The 16,724-nt window shown below is 38.3% G+C and overlaps 1 protein-coding gene across 1 annotated transcript in view; it reads left to right on the top strand.

Moving 5' to 3' along the window:
- FRRS1L (ferric chelate reductase 1 like) overlaps positions 1-16,326 on the top strand; it is a 43,506-nt gene extending 27,180 nt beyond the window's left edge. The window contains exon 5 of the mRNA XM_020995618.2: positions 1,157-16,326. Coding sequence (XP_020851277.1) covers positions 1,157-1,329 — 173 coding nt within the window. The 3' untranslated portion in view covers positions 1,330-16,326. The remainder of the gene's footprint in view (positions 1-1,156) is intronic.
- The last annotated feature ends 398 nt before the right edge of the window (positions 16,327-16,724 follow it).

Raw genomic sequence — 16,724 nt, forward strand, 5'->3', positions numbered from 1 at the left:
CTGTTGTCACTAGGTATACGATATACTATATATCTATGGGGAAAAAATGGCTTAACAATGTCTCTGAACCCTGTACCTAGAGTGGCCAGCATCTCAAGTTCATGATACTATATAAAGATTGGCTATGTGCTTCTCACCCACTTTCCCCACTTGGGTCTTTATTGTCCTCAATCTCTAAGGTTATGGGCAATGCTTCACTGGGAATGTTGGTGTTTCTATTTCATTAACCCTAGGGGATTCCCTAAGAAAGTAGAGCAAAGGGAAAGCCAGCACATGATGCCTCCAATATCCAATTTCAGTACAGTTAGGTCTTCTATTTCTGGCCTGCCAATGTTAAAAGCAAATTTATGTAAGAGAGATAGAGACTTCCATTGAAGCCAAGGTTGAAAGTTTGTTCCTTTTAAAATTATCTTTGGGAGAGAGTTGTTAATATTCTTCTTGAAAGTGGTAAATTCTTATCAAGCTTTTGGGTAAGTTCTATTCCAAGTATAAGTAGACAGGCCACATAGTCACTTTCCTACTCTCTAAAAAAAAAAGTTCTGTTAGTCAGATTTTTATGCAGTGGTCCATTTATGGCTATAAAACTAAGCTCCACTGTGGGAGCTCCCTGAAAAACACAATGATGGGAGTGTAGACAGTACAAAACACTAAGAAGAAAGCAGACAGAATAAGTCACCACCATGCATTGTAGCAACATCTTGCTATACACTCACAGTCAGTAAATTATATAAATTTTGACCTTTAAGGTCTGGCTGTCCAGCCTTTTGTGTTCTGAGGAGCCCCATATGGTGTCAATAAGTTTAAATTACTAGAACTGAGTGAACTTTAGAGCCCAGCTACACAAGGTAACAGACTAGTTTACCTGATGACTAAATCAGTGAGAGACCAGTAGAGCTTATCCCATAGAAGATGTCTGCATGGGGGAAGAATGTCAGAAAGTGAGAAACCAGCCTGTTTCATTCATTTAAGTAGTATCCAGGAGATACTTCATTTAATTTCTGTGATAACTCCATTTCTTTATTATTCAGTCATGGATGTGAGAGTGTAATTCAAGCTGCTGATTCTCGCTTACTTGGCACTGAAGATTTTAAGATTCCTTGGCTCTGCAGGTATTTTGTTTTAAATCTTTATTTTTTCCAATCCTTTTCTTTTAAAGGATCTATAACTCGGCATGACATAGATTCACCACCTACATCAGAGCGTGTTGTCAGTATTTACAAGTATGAAGACATTTTTATGCCGTCGGCTGCTTATCAAACCTTCTCCTCTCCATTCTGCTTGCTTCTTATTGTTGCGCTGACCTTTTACTTATTGATGGGAACCCCGTAACCACAGCAGCAAAGCCGAAAGAACATCTTGTGGATTCACTGGAAATTCTTCATTGTGGTGTGTTTTCTAGTAGAATTCAATATAATTGTTTCCTTTAAAAAAAAATTTCATTTTTAGCAACTAAAGTTGTCGGAAGAAAGTTCTAGCTTATCTTCTGAGTAGAAGAGGTTTGTGGTAATAATAATACATTTATATAGCATTTCTTTCTCATCAAAGAACTTTCACATACATTATCTCATTTGTTCCTCACTATAGCCCTGGGAGATATATACAGCAAGGATTTTATCACCATTTTACAAATGAGGAAACTGAGACCCAGAGAAATTGAATAAGTTGCCCATGGACATATAGCTAGTTCATGAAAGAACCAAGATTTGAAGCAAGGTCTTTGAACTATTCTTTCTTATTGGTTCCACAAAAGTTGATTAAGAATCATCAGAGAATATACGATAAATTGCCATGAATTCACTAGACCATTAGACCAAGGTTGACCTTTTATACAAAAAGACTTCCAAAAGTCAGTGAAGAACGAGTGCTTTCAGCATAATGATACTGATAATGAAAGGAAGAAAGGGGATATTACAATGAGTTCTTATGGGTCCAAAGCTGCTTCTGAAAATAGGCCACTCTCCTAAAATGAGTCTTTGAAAGGAAAAAAAGTATATAAATGCAAATTGAATTTTTTTACAAGATTATCATATTGAAAATTACTCCGAAAGTTTTTTTTTTACATTTCTGTTAATTCAAACAATTGTTTTTATCACTTTAACATATTTGAGGGGGAAAGTATGGCTAATATTAAAATCAAAATAGGTTATTATTTCATTTCCAGTTCCCCTTCTTAATGGCAAAAATCAAAATGTTTTACATTTAGCCCTTAGTGAGGCAACACAAAAATGAAATTATATTTTGGATTAAAAATACTAATTTTGTAAGTTTGGAATTTGAAAGATCATATAATTACTTTAAGAAACTAGAATGTTTGTTTATAATTGTCTTTGAATTGACCAAAACAGTAGTGATTTGTGGATCTAAATGACCTTATTGTCAAAGTCAGAACTCATTTCAAGGGTGCCTAACAGATTGAAGTAACTTAAATATGCATTATAAAAAGCAAACCATCTTAATAGTGTTTCAAGATCCACTCAAGAATAATTTACAATTATATCTTGGAAACTGTTACATAAGAAAAACTTTATTTTAGATGAATCATCTTCTATTTCATCAGGAAGTAGAAAAATTAATGGTGAAAGGAACATACCAAGAATTATTTCCATTAATTGCTTTGAAAACATATACTTGTGTACTAGACAGCCAATATAATAATAATAATAATAATAATAATAATGCTTTGACTTTACTTCATATGTGAATGAGAAGTATCTGTGATTTTGTCAGCATGGAACTTCCTTCCAGGAATTCCACCTGACAACATGCATCATAGCCCACAACCATCTATGACTTGAGATAAATCCTATAGAGCTGCCCAAGGCACATAAAGTTTAAATTACTTACCCAGGGTCATACAGCTGGCAAGTGTCAGAGGAGAGTTTGAAACCAGGTCTTCCTGCCTCCCAACCTGTCATTTCTACAACACTGTCTTCATATATGAATATGGACATATATATATTAATATCCCTAAGCACTTCCTGTAATCTGTCCTGATTCAGATGCTTTGTACTGGTAATTTTCATTGTGGTAGTCACACTTCATATTAATGAAGATGCAGTTTACTGTCTTGACCAAGGCAATTTAGCAGCAACCTTGGAATTTATGACACTGGCGAGATCTTGCTATGATGATTTCTTTACAGTTCTTCTGATAACTAAATTCCCTTTAAACTGAGTCCAAGAAGAACACCTATTATTACTTAAACTGTGGGCTATAGGTTATAATATGAAACTACAATATATTTGGCCCCCTGTACCCTTTACAAAAAAGCAGAATGTTTTTTAGGAAGATTTTTCTGTTTTTTGTGTAGATGAATACCTGTAATGTTGAGCTGTATAAATGTTACTACTAATCTGTCTACAGTAGGGAAAAATAATTAGCAATTCTTGAACTTTCCTCCCATTTACATTTCAAAGCAATAAGCTAATTGTTTCATTGACAACTTCTGCTTTGCTTACAGGTCACTAGTGTGTAGAGTTAGGATGTCACAAGTATGTTTTTGTTTCTTACCTGTAAGCCCATCTCAGCCAAAGCTTCATATGTTAACACCTGTAATCAACTTATAAAGCCACTATTTAAACAAGCTAATAGTTAGCTCTTGATATTAAATCACCAACAAAAAGATCATTTATGAATTTACTAAATGATCTTTCCTACTTTGGATTTTAGCAGGTATTTGAATGTCATGATTATTCAGTGACATGAATTCACAACATAGAGATGCCATGTAATAACAGTTGAACAACCTCCTAAATTTAAAGATTCACTAAAGTAACTATATACATTTCTGTGCCCTTAAATAATCAGTGCTTACTAAATTAAAAGAACTAACCACTGATAAATGTAAAAACACACACAATATATCTACACATATTTGATAAGACCTTACTGGCCCCACTAACTAGAATTCTCAATTAATAGGGTTTTTTTTTTCCATCTAGCAACTCAGTTTAGGGAGAAAGTTGAAAATGAAAGAAAAATGAACTCATAACCAGTAACGTCAAACCTACTTCCAGATTGTTTCCTGAGGTTAACTTTGATTCAAACCATTATCCTACAACATTTAAAACTATTAAATCTATTAAAACTAAGTACTGTTCCCTTGAGGTCCATCAAGATTTTTGATCGTTAAAGAAATACTAAATCACGGGGCAGTTAGGTGGTGCAGTGGATAGAGCTCTGGCCTTGGAGTCAGGAGTACATGAGTTCAAATCCAGTCTCAGACACATGTCACTTACTAGCTGTGTGACCCTGGGCAAGTCACTTAACCCCGATTGCCTCACCAAAAAAAAAAAAAAGAAAAGAAAGAAATACTAAATCACAAGCATTGTATTCTACTTACATAAGGCAAGGAAGGAGACCAATACATCTTGGAAGGATTTTCAACAAGTAATGAAACATGAGTTGACCATAAAATTCAATTAACCAGCACTTGTTCTCAAAGCCTTCTAGTTAAATGAGGGTTTTTGTTTTTTGTTCAGACTTATGACTTCATTGGCAGAGGGAATTACCAGTGAGGAAGCTCCTTCTACCAAGTCAGATGGGCAATTGCTCTACAACCTAGAATCTTAATAAGGGGCACAGAGAAGTTATTTGCCCAGGAACACACAGCCAGTACGTATGAATCAGTACAGGACTTGGACCAAGGTATTCCTGACTCTGAGATCAGATCTAGGACATCTACATCATGTTGACTTTCTTAATTTATTGAGTTTCATCTCAGTATCTCTAGGATAAAGACCAAACTTGGATTAATAGCTATAAATAGAGAATGATGATTATCAATTTATTCAGTAGCATCCTATTTTATTTTGAAGGACAATTGTTTCTTTGCTTGAGCAAAATCCTATGCTATCAAGTCAATTTGTCTAGCCACAGCCAGGGAGAATGTATGATTTCATCTGCAAAGTCATCACTCACTCCCTTTTGGGCTAAACAGCTATGCCAAAAAAAAAAAGTCCAATCACCCCTAAAATTCTATCAAGCGAAAAATAACTATCTTCTCCAACAAGCGGGCCTTCTGACTCACGGCAAATATGAGTCTCTTTCTCGTTCTCTCTTTGTCTAGGGTACCATTTTAATTCATGCACACAATGCAAGATGATAAAACTCACGTGCTTTCTCTGTTTGATTGACTCCTCATCCTACCTTCCAGCTTGTGCTAAGGGAAAACAGTCTATCTTTTCTTAGGGACTAGGATCTTTCCTCTTATTTTCTTTCTGTGCATACAATTTCCAATGCAAGTAGTTCACATTTGCAGCCATCACGTTAATGACATAAAAACTAAATGAACAATCAGAAGACATTTCATCTGAAATCTTGCTTCCTGGAACTGCAATGGATAGGAAACAAAATTGACTTTTCTCCTCCCCATGCTGTTTCTCCCCGCCCCCTCATGATCTAGGAGTGAGGGAAGATATAAAGCCACAGGAATTTTTGGGGGGAGCAAACATAAGATAACATATATAGCCAGTAGCAAAGAAAAGGAAAACAAAATTATTAGGCAACAGTTGTGTTTTCTCAGTAGCCTCTCTAATCTGCTGAGTCTATCTCTATTCCACTTCATCTTGCACCCAGTCATCACTCTGCCCTACAACTTAACAGTCCAGAATAGAGTTCTAGAAAAGTGTTCTAGAGGAAATGATCCCATCAGTTCTGGGTGGTATTTCTCCTGTTGTCTTTTCTTTCCCTGAAGTCCAGCCAAGGGCAAAGGAAAGACCACAAAAACTTCAGGAACTCTGGGTAGTTTGCATGGCTTGTTGGCAAAAGGAAAAATCTGTGGGCTTGGCAAATTTAGATTGCATTCTTCCCCAGTGCCAGAAATTGTGTAGCCTCTTTTAAAATCACTTGAAGTATACTTGACTTCTACAAATATATGTCACAAGCATCAATGTAAATATCAGCATTTAAAATAGCAAGGATAATTGCCCCAGAATCCTGGGTAATCATCCAACGATACTATTACCTTAAGTTCACAACAGCGTTACATTCAGTAGGCACAGGACAGTGCAAGGTAGTTTCAATGACTCAGTCTCTAAATTATATTCAGAACATATTACATGAACATATTCTGATAGTACACACATATTCATAGTATACAAGCAAATATGCATAAATAGGAAAAAAGCTAGAAATACCAATGTAGATAGGCTTGTATAATAATAAAAAATGCATGAGTATTAGCACATATGCAAATAGGCAGCAAAACAATACCTTGTTAACAGATTTGCTATGGTATATGTATAACACTAACACATAAATAAACAGTAAAATAATAAAATAAAGCATAACTCAAAACAGACAGTAATTAACATGCACGTAAGTAAATATAAACAGTTAAAAGTAAGGCACTGAGAAACATTAGCATTATTGTCTGACTAAATGTAAAACCATTTATCCAGTTTCACAAATAACATCAAAGGTTAGTTTGCTCACAGGTCAGATAGACCTAGTTATCTTGTATCCTGCTGTTCTTTCTGGCCCTATACCTGAGCTGATTAATGGTAATTATCATCATTGCCATCAGATCTATAGGTCTGCATTCCTATTCCTGAATGTTTTGAGGGTCTAACTCTGGCTATCAGCATTTCTAGCTTCTATGAATTGTCTCTGCACCCTAAAAGTCTCTGTAGATGAAGTTCTGAGGAGGAAAGGTGCTGTCTCTGGGTTTAATCTTTTCCCCACATTCTCAGTAAGGCAAAGTTGTTGAGTTACAATATATAGTGTCTTCTTCACTGAAAATGTCATTTCATTCTGATCCAATTCAGACCATTTTTGTAAAATTGGTAAACAGCTTTTCTTACTAAGAGTCCACTGAGGTGTGTACCTGTTATTTCTGTCTTCCTGTTCATCAATGAAACCAACCAAATTTGCTATGGATAACAGATGGCTGTAACTAATTGTTTCTACCAGGCCCCAGCCACTCTCTGGATCTATTCTATAAATAATCAAGGTGTCCAGTGCCCCAGCAATTTGGTATAGAGTAACTTTCCATCAGTTTGTCAACTTGTGTGTCCCTTGAACACCAAGGTTTCTCAGCAAGACTTTTTATAACGAACTTGGCCACCACGCTGTTGTCTGTTTCTGTTAGCTCTTCCAAGCTGAAGTCATGCCTAGTTTATAGGCTGCCTTCTTCCTCTCAGCTGATAACTGCACTTATTATGAGTGTTTGAATTTCTTCCCTCTTCTGAGACTCCAGTGCACGAATCAATAAAGAGATGTGACTCCTGCCCAAACATCAGTAAGTATGGTTTAAAGACTATAGCCTCCTGGTGGAGGCTATAGTATGTATGTACTACAGATACCATATATTGACCCCACTCCATTTTTTGTTCTGGTTTCAGTGTTCTAACAGGTTCAACAGTGTACAATTGAAACACTTGGGCTAAGAGTCTCTTCGGGAGGTGGTAAGGTATATTTTGACTCCTTGATATTTGTGAATGCTAGCATTTCTTTGAGTAGCTTGCTCTCAAAGTCTCTCCCTTGGTCAGGATGGATCCTAGCAAGGAATTTATACACTGAGAAATAATTCTACAACAATTTAGCAACCATGGAAGCTTCTGATTCCTGACTGGGACTGCATATTGCCTATGTGTACCTGCTGAAATGATCAGTCACTGCTAAAATATAACTTATGTTCTTGCTGTCTTCTTCCAGAGATAGTCAGTTAAGACAAGTTCCAAAGGTTTGATTGTGCCTATGTTCTTCAAATATGAGGCACAAGTTGGTAGCTTTTCTTTGTACATAATGAACTCATCTCACACTTCTTAGTAACATCTGCTACCATCTCAGGCCAGTAAAATCTGTTTCTTACTCCAGACTTCTTTCTTGATCTATATGTCCAAAGTCATCATGGTGATAGACATAGAGTGATAAGCATTGGATGGCACCATTTGCTTTTTGGTACCACATGCAGGATTAATAATAGTCCAATATAGTACTCCATTACACAGGTCCAACTTCTGTTGTTTCAACAGTAACTTCTAGTGAATGGAACTTAAAGTCCTTTAACCTCACTTCCATGCTTCTTGGCTTATATCACTTCTTATAGCCCATCAGCCATCTGCTTTCACTGGCAATCTTCTAAAGACAATTGATGCAAGGAAAGTTCAATGAAACAAGGTTCATATAAGCCACTGCCATACAGGGTGGGAAAAGTCCCAAAGTCTTAGCTACACATCAACTTGATAACGGCCCAGCTGCCTGGGAATCACATAAAGTCCTACACTCTCTCCTTAGGTATCACTGTAGCTTTGATATCATGTGACCCTTGGGAAAGAGCATCTGTGTCCACATTAGTCTTCCTTAGCTGTTAGTAAATGCTGAAGTCTTAGTTGGCCAGTGCTGCTACCCATCGATAATAAGAAGCACTTATTTAGTACTTGTCAAAATATATCAATGTATTATTGTTGATCCACAGTTAGAATTTAGTTCCACACACAGTCTTTGAACTTTTCAGTGACAACCCACTTCAACATCAAGAATTCCGATTCATCTATGGCATAGTGAGTCTCACTGTCATTAAGTCTTTGGCTAGTGAATGTAGTTGATTCCTGGTGGCCATCACTTTCCTGGTAAAAATCACTGCTCCCAAATACTTCAGGCTGGCATCTGTGTGTAGGACAAAAGGTTGAACTGGTGTGCCCAGTTCAAGAGCACTTCTTTCTTCTCTGGATCAGTGCTCACACCTTACGGAGATACTCTTTGACTTGTGTACTTGAGAGAAGCTGTGCAAAACTAGCATTAGTCATTTGACAGCTTCCTTTTGCCATTCCGATACTTGCATTCATCTTTCTCCATGTTCTTCCCAAAATCAATAAAGTCATTTATATACACCAAGACTTTCAGGTAATCCATATCTGTGACTATTTTCTCCCTCAGCTATTGGAAAGTGGCAGGTGCCACTGAGATGTCTTGGGATCTCAAACTGGTAAAATCCAGCTATAATTATTGAAAGTAAAACAAAACAAAAAATATGACAATAATGTTTTAAAATAACTGAAAATTTTCAAATACGTGGAAAAGTTAACATCTGAAAAATAAAAGGTAAAAAAGGAAAAAAAAAGTCTTCCAAAAATACATCAAGAAATACTGAACTAAAATTATGTTCAAACTGAAAAAAACAAAAATTCCTTCTTTGCTAAGCTGCTGCTGCCATCTTTTACAGCTACCATCTTCTGCTGCTTCTCTGCCTAGCTAGACTAAAATTCCATTCAAATTGAAAAAACAAAATTGTAGTAGGAGAGTCCCAGTGTGATTTCAGTGATACTGCACACTCCTACTTAAAGAAAAAACAAAGAAGAAGAAAAAATTTTAATCCCAGATGTAGCTTTCATATTTATTAACTACCAAGGACAATGCAAGAGTGAAAATCAAGTCACAGAATTATTCTTTGCCATCCATATATGAAGGGATATATTCTCCCACAAAGTCTGATGCCAATGGGAGAAGGCACATTCCCTGGACAACTCATTCTATAAGAGCTGTGTTGTGCATAAAACACCTTTCAAGCTCCAGCAATTGACTATGACTCATAATTCTCCTACTCCAGCTCTGCAGCTGCTTTTCCTTTTTACTTACAAAGCTGCCATTTTGCTGCTTCTCTGCCAATCTGTAGCCACATGTTGGAGCTACTACTCATCTGCTACTGTAGCTGCTGACTCCCTGCTGAGTTGCTGCTGCCATCTGCTGAAGCTATCAACTGTTACCCTTCTATGCTGAGCTGCTGTTACCAGTTTTTGCAGGTATCATCTGCCGCTGGTTCTCTGCTTAGCTTCTGTCGCCCTCTACTATTACTTCTCTGCTTAGCTGATGCCACCATTCACTATTTCTTCTCTGCTATTGCTTCTCTGCTAAGCTACTGATGCCATCTGCTGTTGCTTCTCTGCCAAGCTACTGATGCCATCTTCTGCAGCTATCTTCTACTACTTTTCTGCTTAGCAGCTGCCACCATCTGCTGCTGCTTCTCTGCTTAGCTACCACCTTCATCTGCTATTGCTTCTCTGCTAAGCTGCTATTGTCATCTTCTGCAGCTATCATCTGCTACTGCTTCTCTGCTTAGCTGCTGCCGCCATCTGCTGCTGCTTCTCTGCTTAGCTGCTTCTGCCACCTGCTTCTGCTTCTCTGCTTAGCTGCTGCCATCTGCTGCTGCTTTTCTGCTTAGCTGCTTTCTGCCATCTGCTGCTGCTTCTCTGCTTAGCTGCTGCCACCATCTGCTGCTGCTTCTCTGCTTAGCTGCTTCTGCCATCTGCTTCTGCTTCTGCTTAGTTGCTGCCACCATCTGCTGCTGCTTCTCTGCTTAGCTGCTTTTGCCATCTGCTTCGGCTTCTCTGCTTAGCTTCTGCCTCCATCCACTGCTGCTTCTCTGCTTAGCTGCTTCTGCCATCTGCTTCTGCTGTTGCTTCTCTGCTTAGCTGCTGCCATCATCTGCTGCTGCTTCGCTTCTGCCATCATCTGCTGCTGCTGCTTCTCTGCTTAGCTGCTGCCACCTTCTACTGTTGCTTTTCTGCCTAGCTGCTATCAACATCTGCTGCTGCTTCTCTGCTTAGCTGCTGCCACCTTCTACTATTGCTTTTCTGCCTAGCTGCTATCAACATCTGCTGGTGTTTCTCTGCTTAGCTGCCACTATCATCTGCTATTACTTCTTCATCAAATTACTATCGCCATCCACTCTTGTATCTCCACTAAGATGTTGCTGCCATCTTCTGGAGCTATCATCTACTGCTGTTTCTCTCCCTAGTTGCCGCTGCCGTATATTATTGCTTCTCTGCTTAGTTGCTACACCATCTGCTGCTGCTTCTCTGCCAAACTGCTACTGCCATCTTCTTAAGCTATCAACTCCTTCTACTTAGCTGCTGCTGCCCTCTGTTGCTTATTCTCTGCCAAAGTGCTATAGCCACGTGCTATAGTATCACCCACTGCTGCTCCTCTACTAAGGGGCGACTGCCATCTACTGGAGCTGTTACCTGCTCCTCCAAGCTGCTCCTGTCACCTGCTGAAGCTGTCATCCACTGCTGCTACTCTTCTAAGCTGTTCCTGACAGCTGCTGCTCTCTTGCTGTCATCTGCTAGAGCTGTCATCCGCAGCTGCTGCTCTACTGACTTGCTGCTATCATTTTCTATCTGCCTCTGTGGCTTTTTCGTCCCTTGGAAAGAATATTGACAATTTTTTTGTGAAACTGCTCCAGGCCAACATGCCTGGGAGCTAATCAACACATTTTCATCACTTTTAATAGTCACCACACACCACATCTGGCTAATACTCAGACAGCTGTCAATACCTTGTTCTTAATTTTTTCCCTCTCCACCCAAACCCTCCCCAATGAAAGGCCTTCAGCTGTCACTATTAGTTAGATAATCTTAACTGAATTCTTTTTACCTCCCATCATTCCTCTGACATTGAGCAGCTGGCCCATTCAAATTATCCACACTGGAGGGATTGAGGTGAAACTAGAAACTTTTGTTTCTACTTACACTTAGTGTGCTTTACCAACTTACTTTTGCTTCCCACATCTTTCTCTTCCTCTTTCTCTGAGTCACTTTTACTTCTTTTTCAGCTCAAGGCCACCTATTCTTCCTCCTCCTCCTCTAATTCATGTGCTCAAGTCCCCTTCTTTCTTCTTCAGTTGTTCTTCAGCTGTAGTCTTTCCCCTCCTTTAGCATAAGTACCTTATTGAAAAGTAGTATAAGCCTGCTTCTCTCTTTATTCTCAGCTTAATCCCTCATTCTAATATCTGTCCCTAGTCTACATCACATCTCAATATATATGCTCTCAAGAACTCTGAAAAGTACTATCCAGTTACTGAGGCATCTACAATTTCTCAAGAATCAAGGATGCCACATGGCCACTGCCTTTGTTACTACTGCCTCCTTTTCCTCCCTCTCACCAGTATAATGTGGAAACCCCTTCTTTCTTGTAGTTATTTCCCTAGAAGCCCCTACAACCACTCTGTGTGTGTGTGTGTGTGTGTGTGTGTGTGTGTGTGTGTACACACAGGTACTCTAAGGCTTTTCTCTTGGAGGGGCTCCCTTGGAACTACTCAGCTTCCTTCAGCATAAATTCTGTGTATGCCTGCTACATTTACTCTCAATTTTTCATGTCTTCTCTCTAAATTTTGGCCAATCAACAGTCACTTCTTCTGTAATTTTGCCTGTTGCTAGGAGGACTATCTGCCATTCCTTTACAACTGGATGCTTTTCTTCTGTTGTGGGCAGATAACCAAGTTTGTTAACTTTATTTAATAACAGTGCATACAGCTCTGAATGACTGTCTAAGGAATACAGAATGTGACTTTAATGGTCAGAGCTTTGTACCAGCTACTTCAGGAAGTTGGAGACCTTTTTCTGGAGTCAGAGAGGTGCTCACAATTACTGAGGTTGGTGGAAGTCTGACCTCAATTTCAGTGGTACTCTGCATGGATACTGACAAAAGCCAGGAGTAGATTAGTTGTGAGAATCTAATAACGTAGTGTAAGCAAAGCACCTTGCAAACTCTAAAGCATTATATAAATGTTAATTACTATTATTTCAATGGATCTGTGATGTCATTGATGGAGGTACTTCCTCCGACACTGAGGATCACAACTTATCCATGCCTTCCCATGTATCTTTTGTCCACACCTTCTCATTCATCCTCCACTGAAATAGAGAAAGGAAATGTAAAGATCCACAATGATTATTCTTTAATAGTGGTTTATTTTTACTAAAGTACTTTCCTCACAACATCCCTGTGAAGGACATACTTGATGTCCCATCATCCTTGTTTAACAAATGAAGAAAATGAAACTCAGAGAGGTTAAGTTATTTCCCTGTTGTCACACTGCTAGTAAGTGGAAGAGCTAGGACTCACTGTTCTTTCCATGACATACAGTGTCTAGCTGCAGGGAAAACTGTAATTATTATAACAGGAAAAGAATGAGCATTGAGTTATTCAAAGTCCTGCTGTAAAAGAGAAGAGATTAGTATGGTTGTTCATTTCTGCTGCTTCCTTCCTCTACTCATCTCCCCCCTCAAAATGTCTCATGGTCATCTCTTCAATATCTTGGTCTTGACAGAAATGTACTTAGCAAAAACTATTAGAGTATTCAAATAGGTGCTTAATGAGAAAAATGGCAAGAGTGAATTTTATTTGAGCAAATTATCTCAGTTACAAATGTTACAGTCCCATTCTGGGTACAAGGAATTTTATGCTTTTGAATTTGAATTGGGGATTCTGTTCTACACAAAACCCCTGAATTATAGGAATTCAGAATCTTGACATTTACTGGTAACATTATCCTTGGGATCTACAAGCCCTAGATGCTATGACTAAACAGATCACTAGCTTGACCCTATTAATTACCCTACTTTATAATTCCTTCTAATTCTTCACCCTTAGCACCATAGTAACTTCTAGCTAGGTATACCCCAACTAAAATTTCTAATACCTTTTCCAGGGTAATGAGACCATTGTTTTGTAAACTGCAGGAATGTGATTGAGATGTGAATTATTATTGTTGTAGTAAAACACAATTTTAGAGTAGACAAAATTACAGAAGGAAACTAGTTCCAGAAGAAAAGTGATAGAAACATGTTTCATGATTTTATGGCAGACTTTGAAATTCAAAATTGACCCATATTGAGGTTGGTTCCCATGCCCTACCTCTCTAGTAAATGTTAATAGTTCCTACCGGTAAGGTGCTCCCCTTATTAGTGATACCCAGCAAATGTCTGGCTGAAGAATATTTCTTCCCTATTCTCACTTCTGTGGAATGGATAGAACTGATAACTACATAAATACAACTGGCTGGAACACCATATTTCCAGCTTGGTAATCAAAGGATTGCCTAGCAGCCCAGAGATTTATTATTTTTACTAATAATATATATTTTAAGACTTCTGACATTGCAGAAAAAAGAAGCCCATGTGGAATTGGCACCCATACTCTAAACCAGAGGTTCCTAAATTTTTGTGTCATAAACCCCTTTGGTAGCAGATAATGCCCTATTGACCCTTTCTCAAAATAATGTTTTTAAACATATAAAATAAAATATCTAGGAATACAAAGGAAATACATTGAAATCACTGTCAAACTATTAAAAATAAAAACCATGTTCATGCACCCAATGTTAAGAACCTCTGCCCTAGACTAAAACCCTCATGAGTTATTTCATTATTTCTCAGCTAATAAGTCATTTTGAATAACGGGTCTTTGGGAAGAAGAGGGGACAGCAAGTCCTCACAGTAAGTGAATGCTAAGTGAAGGTCATCTAGAAAGTAGGTCAGGGAAACGAAAATGAAAAGGTTCCAGCTACTACAGGTCTTAAGCGTCAGTCTCCTATAAAGCATCCTCCTTTTGCTATTGCTGCTGCATTCTCCACCATTCTTCTCTGTTTATCTCCCCCATTCACTTTCTTCGACTCTCTGGATTACCACTGCAGCTGAAAAACTCAGCCTTCCACTTCTGATCTCATAGTAGTTTTGTCTTTTCCTAAACAAGAGAAAACTACAATTCCCAGCATATTTAGCAACTTAACCCCTATGCCAAGACAGCCAGTTCAGACCTTGACTGAATAATTCAGACTAATTTGCTTGAGCCCAGCATTTGGGCTTCATCCCAATTCTAACTTGTAGACAATTAGGCAATGTTTCTTTATTTTCTTTAGTGGGTAAATATTGATATACATATCTAGGGAAATGGTCCTTGTCTTTAATAAAATAAGAGAATAATTTGTTCAAATGATGTCTTAATAGCTACTAAGTATAGATTTATTCAAAAATAAATATAGAGTCTGAGAAAGGAGAGTATGCTACAACAAATAGGAACCTGCCTTCATCTGTTTGAATTTCTGTTTTACTTAGGTGTAAAAGGCAATGCCCCCATACTTGGCCAGAGCATGAGAGCTAAGGGGCTCTTTCAGGCTGGGGACAGTAATGATCATTTTCATCAACCAACATTTATTGAATACCTTCTCTGTGTAGGGTGCTAGACTAGGGGATAGAGAGTGACTGAGCCCTTCTAGATGAGAAGCTCCCTTACTTGAAGTATCTGCCTCTAAAGAACAGATGACTACAATGTGAGGTAGTGGAATGACAGCAGTACTTGGAGCCAGGAGATCTGGGGTCATGTCCTAGTTCCAACGTCCCTAACAGTGTGACCATGGGCAAATCCCTCAACCTCCCTGGGCTTCAGTCTCCTCATCTGCAAAATGGGGATGATAACATGTCTACTGCCTACCTCACAGGGTTGTTGTGGGGGAAGTGCTTTGGAAATGTTCAAAGCTCTTACAGAAATGTGAGTTATTAGCATTAAAAGGCAGCATAATGCAACATAAGGAGCATTGGATTTGAAATTCAAAGTCCTGAGTTCTGCTCTGCTCTTTCCTCTGCCATTTATGATCTGGTTGGCTTTGGACAAGAAGCGTAGCCTCTCTAGACCTCACCTCTCTCATCTGTAAAATGAAGGGGTAGACTAGAGATGATCACTAAGGACCCTCCCAGCTACAGATCTAGGAACATATCATAAACTTCTTGGTGAAGGCTATTCACATTCGTAGACCCCATGAATTCGTAGACCCCATACCATTGTCCTAGCTCTAAATGGAAAGAATCAGTGTAAAATCTTGGAAAGAGCTCCAGACATTGGTTACAACTCTCCCTCTGTTCCTTCTATGCGATGCTCAGCAGGTCATTTAACCTCTCTGAGTCTCAGTTTCCTCATATGTCAGTTGGGAATAAAAATACTTTACCTACCTCACAGGGTTGTTGTGAGGGAAGCGCTTTGTAAACTGTGAAGCTGTAGAAACATAAGCCATTGTTATTATGAGCTATTTCTATTGTATTAGTCTTATTATTCTATCACCTACAGTATTGTAAGAACTTTACTGTTATATCTTTATCATTTTTATTATGCTTTTAGTAAATCTAGATTACTTTTAGGATTCTTTTTATTATGCCAGACTGGTTTTAGTATCTTAAAACTGCTTTTTAGTGTTTTAAATCTTGCCATTTTGTTCTTAACACTTTTAAGATTGCCTTCTTCTGTCTTAGTTTTACTGTTCTGAAGACTATTGTCCTTAAGACTTATGGTCTTAGTTTTACTGTCCTAAAATTGCTATTTGTATCTTAAAGATTTCCTACAGTGAGTGACTTTGGGTTGTTTTAGGCTGTTGCTTTTAATTATTAGATTGCTTTTGCTTTTAGTCTAGACTTTAACCTGTGGCTTAGACCTTGAAGTTCTTGTGTTGTTTTCCCTATCAGGCTGTTTTGAGTCATCGGCTAAGATATCATCCTCTCATTCCATCTTATTGCCTTCAGTGTTTTCAAATAAAGAATCATTTCTCAAAACCTATGTACGGATTTTTTTTTTGTTAATTTATCCTACTTTTAAATATCAGTAATAGGCCAGGAAGAAAAAGGGATCAGAAGCCCAAGGCTGTGGGAGGGAGAGGCATGAAAATTCTATTCCAGTCCATAAGGAAATGGATAATGGCATAGCTTGGGGTGGAGAGGATGATAATTATAACTTGTATTTATACAGTTTTCAGTTTACAGGGCCCTTTACAACTCTCAGAAATATTTGGGGGTGCCAAAAAAGTAGGAAGGGGGCTAGTATAGTAGGTTTGATAGGGTAAGTTATTATTTGAATGAAGAGTAATTCATTAGAGAGAGTGTGTTACCGAAACAGAGGGAGAAAATAATGTAGTGAGATCAAGTGAGTCCAAGAAAGGAGCAGGAGAGGCCTGGCAA

This window comes from Phascolarctos cinereus, unplaced genomic scaffold, assembly GCF_003287225.1.
Source record: "Phascolarctos cinereus isolate Bilbo 61053 unplaced genomic scaffold, phaCin_HiC Scaffold_4;HRSCAF=312, whole genome shotgun sequence".
Classification (NCBI taxonomy): Eukaryota; Metazoa; Chordata; class Mammalia; order Diprotodontia; family Phascolarctidae; genus Phascolarctos; species Phascolarctos cinereus.